The 14,043-nt window shown below is 44.4% G+C and overlaps 1 protein-coding gene across 1 annotated transcript in view; it reads right to left on the minus strand.

The window, feature by feature from the left end:
* The window catches only part of LOC311122280 (voltage-dependent L-type calcium channel subunit alpha-1F-like), a gene marked incomplete at both ends in the record, with an annotated part of 63,503 nt that extends 49,760 nt beyond the window's left edge, over positions 1 to 13,743 (minus strand). The window contains one exon of the mRNA XM_084196667.1: positions 13,589 to 13,743. Within this exon, the coding sequence (XP_084052793.1) occupies positions 13,589 to 13,743 (155 nt within the window). The remainder of the gene's footprint in view (positions 1 to 13,588) is intronic.
* Positions 13,744 to 14,043: the final 300 nt, after the last annotated feature.

Below are 14,043 nucleotides of genomic sequence, written 5' to 3' on the forward strand. Positions count from 1 at the left end.
CAACTACACATAACCATACAGCCTTCCCTTCAGCTCCATACAACTACACAGAACTATAAAGCCTTCCCTTCAGCTCCATACAACTACACAGAACTATACAGCCTTCCCTTCAGCTCCATACAACTACACAGAACTATACAGCCTTCCCTTCAGCTCCATACAACTACACATATATATATAGCCTTCCCTTCAGCTCCATACAACTACACATAACTATACAGCCTTCCCTTCATCTCCATACAACTACACATAAATATATAGCCTTCCCTTCAGCTCCATACAACTACACAGAACCATACAGCCTTCCCTTCAGCTCCATACAAATACACAGAACTATACAGCCTTCCCTTCAGCTCCATACAACTACACAGAACTATACAGCCTCCCCTTCAGCTCCATACAACTACACAAAACTATACAGCCTTCCCTTCAGCTTCATACAACTACACAGAACTATACAGCCTTCCCTTCAGCTCCATACAACTACACAGAACTATACAGCCTCCCCTTCAGCTCCATACAACTACACAAAACTATACAGCCTTCCCTTCAGCTCCATACAACTACACAGAACTATACAGCCTTCCCTTCAGCTCCATACAACTACACATAACTATACAGCCTTCCCTTCAGCTCCATACAACTACACAGAACTATACAGCCTTCCCTTCAGCTCCATACAACTACACATAACTATACAGCCTTCCCTTCAGCTCCATACAACTACGCAGAACTATACAGCCTTCCCTTCAGCTCCATACAATTACACAGAACTATACAGCCTTCCCTTCAGCTCTATACAACTACACAGAACTATACAGCTTTCCATTCAGCTCCATACAACTACATATAACTATACAGCCTTCCATTCAGCTCCATACAACTACACAGAACTATACAGCCCTCCCTTCAGCTCCATACAACTACACAGAACTATACAGCCTTCCCTACAGCTCCATACAACTACACAGAACCATACAGCCTTCCCTTCAGCTCCATACAACTACACAGAACTAGACAGCCTTCCCTTCCATTCAGCTCCAAACAACTACACAGAACCATACAGCCTTCCCTTTAGCTCCATACAACTACACAGAACCATACAGCCTTCCCTTCAGCTCCATACAACTACACATAACTATACAGCCTTCCCTTCAGCTCAATACAACTACACAGAACTATACAGCCTTCCCTTCAGCTCCATACAACTACACAGAACTATACAGCCTTCCCTTCAGCTCCATACAACTACACAGAACTATACAGCCTTCCCTTCAGCTCCATACAACTACACATAACTATACAGCCTTCCCTTCAGCTCCATACAACTACACAGAACCATACAGCCTTCCCTTCAGCTCCATACAACTACACAGAACTATACAGCCTTCCCTTCAGTTCCATACAACTACACAGAACTATACAGCCTTCCCTTCAGCTCCATACAACTACACAGAACTATACAGCCTTCTCTTCAACTCCATTCAACTACACAGAACTATACAGCCTTCCCTTCAGCTCCATACAACTACACAGAACTATACAGCCTTCCCTTCAGCTCAATACAACTACACAGAACTATACAGCCTTCCCTTCAGCTCCATACAACTACACAGAACTATACAGCCGTCCATTCAGCTCCATACAACTACACATAACTATACAGCCTTCCATTCAGCTCCATACAACTACACAGAACTATACAGCCTTCCCTTCAGCTCCATACAACTACACAGAACCATACAGCCTTCCCTTCAGATCCATACAACTACACAGAACTATACAGCCTTCCCTTCAGCTCCATACAACTACACAGAACTATACAGCCTTCCCTTCAGCCCCATACAACTACACAGAACTATACAGCCTTCTCTACAGCTCAATACAACTACACATGAACTATACAGCCTTCCCTTCAGCTCCATACAACTACACATGAACTATACAGCCTTCCCTTCAGCTCCATACAACTACACAGAACTACACAGCCTTCCCTTCAGCTCCATACAACTACACAGAACTATACAGCCTTCCCTTCAGCTCCATACAACTACACATAACTATACAGCCTTCCCTTCAGCTCCATACAACTACGCAGAACTATACAGCCTTCCCTTCAGCTCCATACAATTACACAGAACTATACAGCCTTCCCCTCAGCTCTATACAACTACACAGAACTATACAGCTTTCCATTCAGCTCCATACAACTACACATAACTATACAGCCTTCCATTCAGCTCCATACAACTACACAGAACTATACAGCCCTCCCTTCAGCTCCATACAACTACACAGAACTATACAGCCTTCCCTTCAGCTCCATACAACTACACAGAACCATACAGCCTTCCCTTCAGCTCCATACAACTACACAGAACTAGACAGCCTTCCCTTCCCTTCAGCTCCAAACAACTACACAGAACCATACAGCCTTCCCTTCAGCTCCATACAACTACACATAACCATACAGCCTTCCCTTCAGCTCCATACAACTACACAGAACTATACAGCCTTCCCTTCAGCTCCATACAACTACACAGAACTATACAGCCTTCTCTTCAACTCCATACAACTACACATAACTATACAGCATTCCCTTCAGCTCCATACAACTACACATAACTATCCAGCCTTCCCTTCAGCTCCATACAACTACACAGAACCATACAGCCTTCCCTTCAGCTCCATACAACTACACAGAACTATACAGCCTTCCCTTCAGTTCCATACAACTACACAGAACTATACAGCCTTCCCTTCAGCTCCATACAACTACACAGAACTATACAGCCTTCTCTTCAACTCCATTCAACTACACAGAACTACACAGCCTTCCCTTCAGCTCCATACAACTACACAGAACTATACAGCCTTCCCTTCAGCTCCATACAACTACACAGAACTATACAGCCTTCCCTTCAGCTCCATACAACTACACAGAACTATACAGCCGTCCATTCAGCTCCATACAACTACACAGAACTATACAGCCTTCCCTTCAGCTCCATACAACTACACAGAACTATACAGCCGTCCATTCAGCTCCATACAACTACACATAACTATACAGCCTTCCATTCAGCTACATACAACTACACAGAACTATACAGCCTTCCCTTCAGCTCCATACAACTACACAGAACCATACAGCCTTCCCTTCAGATCCATACAACTACACAGAACTATACAGCCTTCCCTTCAGCTCCATACAACTACAAAGAACTATACAGCCTTCCCTTCAGCCCCATACAACTACACAGAACTATACAGCCTTCCCTTCAGCTCAATACAACTACACGTGAACTATACAGCCTTCCCTTCAGCTCCATACAACTACACATGAACTATACAGCCTTCCCTTCAGCTCCATACAACTACACAGAACTACACAGCCTTCCCTTCAGCTCCATACAACTACACAGAACTATACAGCCTTCCCTTCAGCTCCATACAACTACACATAACTATACAGCCTTCCCTTCAGCTCCATACAACTACGCAGAACTATACAGCCTCCCTTCAGCTCCATACAATTACACAGAACTATACAGCCTTCCCCTCAGCTCTATACAACTACACAGAACTATACAGCTTTCCATTCAGCTCCATACAACTACACATAACTATACAGCCTTCCATTCAGCTCCATACAACTACACAGAACTTTACAGCCCTCCCTTCAGCTCCATACAACTACACAGAACTATACAGCCTTCCCTTCAGCTCCATACAACTACACAGAACCATACAGCCTTCCCTTCAGCTCCATACAAATACACAGAACTAGACAGCCTTCCCTTCCCTTCAGCTCCAAACAACTACACAGAACCATACAGCCTTCCCTTCAGCTCCATACAACTACACAGAACCATACAGCCTTCCCTTCAGCTCCATACAACTACACAGAACTATACAGCCTTCCCTTCAGCTCCATACAACTACACAGAACTATACAGCCTTCTCTTCAACTCCATACAACTACACATAACTATACAGCATTCCCTTCAGCTCCATACAACTACACATAACTATACAGCCTTCCCTTCAGCTCCATACAACTACACAGAACCATACAGCCTTCCCTTCAGCTCCATACAACTACACAGAACTATACAGCCTTCCCTTCAGTTCCATACAACTACACAGAACTATACAGCCTTCCCTTCAGCTCCATACAACTACACAGAACTATACAGCCTTCTCTTCAACTCCATTCAACTACACAGAACTACACAGCCTTCCCTTCAGCTCCATACAACTACACAGAACTATACAGCCTTCCCTTCAGCTCCATACAACTACACAGAACTATACAGCCTTCCCTTCAGCTCCATACAACTACACAGAACTATACAGCCGTCCATTCAGCTCCATACAACTACACAGAACTATACAGCCTTCCCTTCAGCTCCATACAACTACACAGAACTATACAGCCGTCCATTCAGCTCCATACAACTACACATAACTATACAGCCTTCCATTCAGCTCCATACAACTACACAGAACTATACAGCCTTCCCTTCAGCTCCATACAACTACACAGAACCATACAGCCTTCCCTTCAGATCCATACAACTACACAGAACTATACAGCCTTCCCTTCAGCTCCATACAACTACAAAGAACTATACAGCCTTCCCTTCAGCCCCATACAACTACACAGAACTATACAGCCTTCCCTTCAGCTCAATACAACTACACGTGAACTATACAGCCTTCCCTTCAGCTCCATACAACTACACATGAACTATACAGCCTTCCCTTCAGCTCCATACAACTACACAGAACTACACAGCCTTCCCTTCAGCTCCATACAACTACACAGAACTATACAGCCTTCCCTTCAGCTCCATACAACTACACATAACTATACAGCCTTCCCTTCAGCTCCATACAACTACGCAGAACTATACAGCCTCCCTTCAGCTCCATACAATTACACAGAACTATACAACCTTCCCCTCAGCTCTATACAACTACACAGAACTATACAGCTTTCCATTCAGCTCCATACAACTACACATAACTATACAGCCTTCCATTCAGCTCCATACAACTACACAGAACTTTACAGCCCTCCCTTCAGCTCCATACAACTACACAGAACTATACAGCCTTCCCTTCAGCTCCATACAACTACACAGAACCATACAGCCTTCCCTTCAGCTCCATACAAATACACAGAACTAGACAGCCTTCCCTTCCCTTCAGCTCCAAACAACTACACAGAACCATACAGCCTTCCCTTCAGCTCCATACAACTACACAGAACCATACAGCCTTCCCTTCAGCTCCATACAACTACACAGAACTATACAGCCTTCCCTTCAGCTCCATACAACTACACAGAACTATACAGCCTTCTCTTCAACTCCATACAACTACACATAACTATACAGCATTCACTTCAGCTCCATACAACTACACATAACTATACAGCCTTCCCTTCAGCTCCATACAACTACACAGAACCATACAGCCTTCCCTTCAGCTCCATACAACTACACAGAAATATACAGCCTTCCCTTCAGTTCCATACAACTACACAGAACTATACAGCCTTCCCTTCAGCTCCATACAACTACACATAACTATACAGCCTTCTCTTCAACTCCATTCAACTACACATAACTATACAGCCTTCCCTTCAGCTCCATACAACTACACAGAACTATACAGCCTTCCCTTCAGCTCCATACAACTACACAGAACTATACAGCCTTCCCTTCAGCTCCATACAACTACACAGAACTATACAGCCGTCCATTCAGCTCCATACAACTACACATAACTATACAGCCTTCCATTCAGCTCCATACAACTACACAGAACTATACAGCCTTCCCTTCAGCTCCATACAACTACACAGAACCATACAGCCTTCCCTTCAGATCCATACAACTACACAGAACTATACAGCCTTCCCTTCAGCTCCATACAACTACACAGAACTATACAGCCTTCCCTTCAGCCCCATACAACTACACATAACTATACAGCCTTCCCTTCAGCTCAATACAACTACACATGAACTATACAGCCTTCCCTTCAGCTCAATACAACTACACATGAACTATACAGCCTTCCCTTCAGCTCCATACAACTACACATGAACTATACAGCCTTCCCTTCAGCTCCATACAACTACACAGAACTACACAGCCTTAACTTCAGCTCCATACAACTACACAGAACTATACAGCCTTCCCTTCAGCTCCATACAACTACACATAAATATACAGCCTTCCCTTCAGCTCCATACAACTACACAGAACCATACAGCCTTCCCTTCAGCTCCATACAATTACACATAACTATACAGCCTTCCCTTCAGCTCCATACAACTACACATAACTATACAGCCTTCCCTTCAGCTCCATACAATTACACAGAACTATACAGCCTTCCCCTCAGCTCCATACAATTACACAGAACTATACAGCCTTCCCCTCAGCTCTATACAACTACACAGAACTATACAGCTTTCCATTCAGCTCCATACAACTACACATAACTATACAGCCTTCCATTCAGCTCCATACAACTACACAGAACTATACAGCCCTCCCTTCAGCTCCATACAACTACACAGAACTATACAGCCTTCCCTTCAGCTCCATACAACTACACAGAACCATACAGCCTTCCCTTCAGCTCCATACAACTACACAGAACTAGACAGCCTTCCCTTCCCTTCAGCTCCAAACAACTACACAGAACCATACAGCCTTCCCTTCAGCTCCATACAACTACACATAACCATACAGCCTTCCCTTCAGCTCCATACAACTACACAGAACTATACAGCCTTCCCTTCAGCTCCATACAACTACACAGAACTATACAGCCTTCTCTTCAACTCCATACAACTACACATAACTATACAGCATTCCCTTCAGCTCCATACAACTACACATAACTATACAGCCTTCCCTTCAGCTCCATACAACTACACAGAACCATACAGCCTTCCCTTCAGCTCCATACAACTACACAGAACTATACAGCCTTCCCTTCAGTTCCATACAACTACACAGAACTATACAGCCTTCCCTTCAGCTCCATACAACTACACAGAACTATACAGCCTTCTCTTCAACTCCATTCAACTACACAGAACTACACAGCCTTCCCTTCAGCTCCATACAACTACACAGAACTATACAGCCTTCCCTTCAGCTCCATACAACTACACAGAACTATACAGCCTTCCCTTCAGCTCCATACAACTACACAGAACTATACAGCCGTCCATTCAGCTCCATACAACTACACAGAACTATACAGCCTTCCCTTCAGCTCCATACAACTACACAGAACTATACAGCCGTCCATTCAGCTCCATACAACTACACATAACTATACAGCCTTCCATTCAGCTCCATACAACTACACAGAACTATACAGCCTTCCCTTCAGCTCCATACAACTACACAGAACCATACAGCCTTCCCTTCAGATCCATACAACTACACAGAACTATACAGCCTTCCCTTCAGCTCCATACAACTACAAAGAACTATACATCCTTCCCTTCAGCCCCATACAACTACACAGAACTATACAGCCTTCCCTTCAGCTCAATACAACTACACGTGAACTATACAGCCTTCCCTTCAGCTCCATACAACTACACATGAACTATACAGCCTTCCCTTCAGCTCCATACAACTACACAGAACTACACAGCCTTCCCTTCAGCTCCATACAACTACACAGAACTATACAGCCTTCCCTTCAGCTCCATACAACTACACATAACTATACAGCCTTCCCTTCAGCTCCATACAACTACGCAGAACTATACAGCCTCCCTTCAGCTCCATACAATTACACAGAACTATACAGCCTTCCCCTCAGCTCTATACAACTACACAGAACTATACAGCTTTCCATTCAGCTCCATACAACTACACATAACTATACAGCCTTCCATTCAGCTCCATACAACTACACAGAACTTTACAGCCCTCCCTTCAGCTCCATACAACTACACAGAACTATACAGCCTTCCCTTCAGCTCCATACAACTACACAGAACCATACAGCCTTCCCTTCAGCTCCATACAACTACACAGAACTAGACAGCCTTCCCTTCCCTTCAGCTCCAAACAACTACACAGAACCATACAGCCTTCCCTTCAGCTCCATACAACTACACAGAACCATACAGCCTTCCCTTCAGCTCCATACAACTACACAGAACTATACAGCCTTCCCTTCAGCTCCATACAACTACACAGAACTATACAGCCTTCTCTTCAACTCCATACAACTACACATAACTATACAGCATTCACTTCAGCTCCATACAACTACACATAACTATACAGCCTTCCCTTCAGCTCCATACAACTACACAGAACCATACAGCCTTCCCTTCAGCTCCATACAACTACACAGAAATATACAGCCTTCCCTTCAGTTCCATACAACTACACAGAACTATACAGCCTTCCCTTCAGCTCCATACAACTACACATAACTATACAGCCTTCTCTTCAACTCCATTCAACTACACAGAACTATACAGCCTTCCCTTCAGCTCCATACAACTACACAGAACTATACAGCCTTCCCTTCAGCTCCATACAACTACACAGAACTATACAGCCTTCCCTTCAGCTCCATACAACTACACAGAACCATACAGCCTTCCCTTCAGCTCCATACAACTACACAGAACTAGACAGCCTTCCCTTCCCTTCAGCTCCAAACAACTACACAGAACCATACAGCCTTCCCTTCAGCTCCATACAACTACACATAACCATACAGCCTTCCCTTCAGCTCCATACAACTACACAGAACTATACAGCCTTCCCTTCAGCTCCATACAACTACACAGAACTATACAGCCTTCTCTTCAACTCCATACAACTACACATAACTATACAGCATTCCCTTCAGCTCCATACAACTACACATAACTATACAGCCTTCCCTTCAGCTCCATACAACTACACAGAACCATACAGCCTTCCCTTCAGCTCCATACAACTACACAGAACTATACAGCCTTCCCTTCAGTTCCATACAACTACACAGAACTATACAGCCTTCCCTTCAGCTCCATACAACTACACAGAACTATACAGCCTTCTCTTCAACTCCATTCAACTACACAGAACTACACAGCCTTCCCTTCAGCTCCATACAACTACACAGAACTATACAGCCTTCCCTTCAGCTCCATACAACTACACAGAACTATACAGCCTTCCCTTCAGCTCCATACAACTACACAGAACTATACAGCCGTCCATTCAGCTCCATACAACTACACAGAACTATACAGCCTTCCCTTCAGCTCCATACAACTACACAGAACTATACAGCCGTCCATTCAGCTCCATACAACTACACATAACTATACAGCCTTCCATTCAGCTCCATACAACTACACAGAACTATACAGCCTTCCCTTCAGCTCCATACAACTACACAGAACCATACAGCCTTCCCTTCAGATCCATACAACTACACAGAACTATACAGCCTTCCCTTCAGCTCCATACAACTACAAAGAACTATACATCCTTCCCTTCAGCCCCATACAACTACACAGAACTATACAGCCTTCCCTTCAGCTCAATACAACTACACGTGAACTATACAGCCTTCCCTTCAGCTCCATACAACTACACATGAACTATACAGCCTTCCCTTCAGCTCCATACAACTACACAGAACTACACAGCCTTCCCTTCAGCTCCATACAACTACACAGAACTATACAGCCTTCCCTTCAGCTCCATACAACTACACATAACTATACAGCCTTCCCTTCAGCTCCATACAACTACGCAGAACTATACAGCCTCCCTTCAGCTCCATACAATTACACAGAACTATACAGCCTTCCCCTCAGCTCTATACAACTACACAGAACTATACAGCTTTCCATTCAGCTCCATACAACTACACATAACTATACAGCCTTCCATTCAGCTCCATACAACTACACAGAACTTTACAGCCCTCCCTTCAGCTCCATACAACTACACAGAACTATACAGCCTTCCCTTCAGCTCCATACAACTACACAGAACCATACAGCCTTCCCTTCAGCTCCATACAACTACACAGAACTAGACAGCCTTCCCTTCCCTTCAGCTCCAAACAACTACACAGAACCATACAGCCTTCCCTTCAGCTCCATACAACTACACAGAACCATACAGCCTTCCCTTCAGCTCCATACAACTACACAGAACTATACAGCCTTCCCTTCAGCTCCATACAACTACACATAACTATACAGCCTTCTCTTCAACTCCATACAACTACACATAACTATACAGCATTCACTTCAGCTCCATACAACTACACATAACTATACAGCCTTCCCTTCAGCTCCATACAACTACACAGAACCATACAGCCTTCCCTTCAGCTCCATACAACTACACAGAAATATACAGCCTTCCCTTCAGTTCCATACAACTACACAGAACTATACAGCCTTCCCTTCAGCTCCATACAACTACACATAACTATACAGCCTTCTCTTCAACTCCATTCAACTACACAGAACTATACAGCCTTCCCTTCAGCTCCATACAACTACACAGAACTATACAGCCTTCCCTTCAGCTCCATACAACTACACAGAACTATACAGCCTTCCCTTCAGCTCCATACAACTACACAGAACTATACAGCCGTCCATTCAGCTCCATACAACTACACATAACTATACAGCCTTCCATTCAGCTCCATACAACTACACAGAACTATACAGCCTTCCCTTCAGCTCCATACAACTACACAGAACCATACAGCCTTCCCTTCAGATCCATACAACTACACAGAACTATACAGCCTTCCCTTCAGCTCCATACAACTACACAGAACTATACAGCCTTCCCTTCAGCCCCATACAACTACACATAACTATACAGCCTTCCCTTCAGCTCAATACAACTACACATGAACTATACAGCCTTCCCTTCAGCTCAATACAACTACACATGAACTATACAGCCTTCCCTTCAGCTCCATACAACTACACATGAACTATACAGCCTTCCCTTCAGCTCCATACAACTACACAGAACTACACAGCCTTAACTTCAGCTCCATACAACTACACAGAACTATACAGCCTTCCCTTCAGCTCCATACAACTACACATAAATATACAGCCTTCCCTTCAGCTCCATACAACTACACAGAACCATACAGCCTTCCCTTCAGCTCCATACAATTACACATAACTATACAGCCTTCCCTTCAGCTCCATACAACTACACATAACTATACAGCCTTCCCTTCAGCTCCATACAACTACACAGAACTATACAGCCTTCCCTTCAGCACCATACAACTACACAGAACTATACAGCCTTCTCTTCAACTCCATACAACTACACAGAACTATACAGCATTCCCTTCAGCTCCATACAACTACAGATGAACTATACAGCCTTCCCTTCAGCTCCATACAACTATGCAGCACTATACAGACTTCCCTTCAGCTCCATACAATTACACAGAACTATACAGCCTTCCCTTCAGCTCCATACAACTACACAGAACTATACAGCCTTCCCTTCAGCTCCATACAACTACACATAACTATACAGCCTTCCCTTCAGCTCCATACAACTACACAGAACTATACAGCCTTCCCTTCAGCTCCATACAACTACACATAACTATACAGCCTTCCCTTCAGCTCCATACAACTACACAGAACTATACAGCCTTCCCTTCAGCTCCATACAATTACACAGAACTATACAGCCTTCCCTTCAGCTCCATACAACTACACAGAACTATACAGCCTTCCCTTCAGCTCCATACAACTACACAGAACTATACAGCCTTCCCTTCAGCTCAATACAACTACACAGAACTATACAGCCTTCCCTTCAGCTCCATACAACTACACAGAACTATACAGCCTTCCCTTCAGCTCCATACAACTACACATAACTATACAGCCTTCCCTTCAGCTCCATACAACTACGCAGATCTATACAGACTTCCCTTCAGCTCCATACAATTACACAGAACTATACAGCCTTCCCTTCAGCTCCATACAACTACACAGAACTATACAGCCTTCCCTTCAGCTCCATACAATTACACAGAACTATACAGCCTTCCCTTCAGCTCCATACAACTACACAGAACTATACAGCCTTCCCTTCAGCTCCATACAACTACACATAACTATACAGCCTTCCATTCAGCTCCATACAACTACACAGAACTATACAGCATTCCCTTCAGCTCCATACAACTACACAGAACTATACAGCCTTCCCTTCAGCTCCATACAACTACACAGATCTATACAGCCTTCCCTTCAGCTCCATACAACTACACAGAACTATACAGCCTTCTCTTCAACTCCATACAACTACACAGCACTATACAGCATTCCCTTCAGCTCCATACAACTACACATAACTATACAGCCTTCCCTTCAGCTCTATACAACTACACAGAACCATACAGCCTTCCCTTCAGCTCCATACAACTACACAGAACTATACAGCCTTCCCTTCAGTTCCATACAACTACACAGAACTATACAGCCTTCCCTTCAGCTCCATACAACTACACAGAACTATACAGCCTTCTCTTCAACGCCATACAACTACACAGAACTATTCAGCCTTCCCTTCAGCTCCATACAACTACACAGAACTATACAGCCTTCCCTTCAGCTCCATACAACTACACAGAACTATACAGCCTTCCCTTCAGCTCCATACAACTACACAGAACTATACAGCCTTCCATTCAGCTCCATACAACTACACAGAACTATACAGCCTTCCCTTCAGCTCCATACAACTACACAGAACTATACAGCCTTCCCTTCAGCTCCATACAACTACACAGAACTATACAGCCTTCCCTTCAGCTCCATACAACTACACAGAACCATACAGGCCTGTGCTACCGTTGCTTCCACAATGTGATGAATCACAGACACTATTCCAAAAGATTAGGTTCTTAGTTGGTGTACACAAACACTAATGTCTTGTCTTGTGTAATTGGTCAGCTGCTCGAATAAGTTCTAGGTCCATACCTGTTAAGAGAAGAGATCAAGAAATGCTAGAATGAGGAGCGGAACCAGAAGGAGGAGCCCCACCCCCTCTCTTTAAAAGTTACGGGCCGAAAGTCCCCTCCCCTTCCGAAATTTAAAAGATGCTAGCACCTGCGAAATTGTGATTTGTCCAAATTACCCATGACAAAAACCCCAGCACCAGAACTGCTGATGCTCCTGAGAGATTACACAAACAACGATACAGCCATGCCCTTACGCAGAACAGTTCCTTCTGCATCTGCTCTGTAAACAATGTGAAGGAATCACAAACACAGGAGAATATGCTTCTCCTGAAATGATCTGGTTGTTGGAATGGTTTACACCAACAGAACATATACAGACACGTACACGCACGCCCGCCCGCAAACACACGCACGCACACTCACAAACACACACACACACACACACATACACTCACAAACACACACACACACAGCCCAAACACCCCCCCCCCCCACCCCCCCCCCCCCCCCCACCCCCCCCACCCCCCCACCCCACCCTCCCCCCTCTACTCACTAGGTACTCCTGAGACCAGCCGTAGGGGCCTCAGTACTCTGAAGGCTCGGAGAGCTTTGACGTCCAGACCTCCAGGCTTCCCTGGTACATGGTGAGTCGACGCCGCCTCGCCCGTGGCCTTATGGGTCATCGTCTCCAGGACGACACTGAACAGCCTGGATCACACATCATCACCATCATCACCATCATCACCATCATCATTACATCATCATCATTACATCATCATAATCATAATCATAATCATCATAATCATAATCATCATCATCATAACCATTACCTAGGTTACATTACAGCCCAATAATGTGGTGCACAAGTATAGCCTGGTGGTCAGGTCAGTTTGTGCTTTAGCCGACACCTTGACATGACACACATCAATGACTTGTCAACAATGGAGGAGTTGTCTACCACAGACTCGGATCAGGAGGAGTTGTCTACCACAGACTGGGATCAGGATA

Source organism: Coregonus lavaretus (assembly GCF_964263955.1).
Source record: "Coregonus lavaretus genome assembly, contig: HAP1_SCAFFOLD_3378, whole genome shotgun sequence".
Classification (NCBI taxonomy): domain Eukaryota; kingdom Metazoa; phylum Chordata; class Actinopteri; order Salmoniformes; family Salmonidae; genus Coregonus; species Coregonus lavaretus.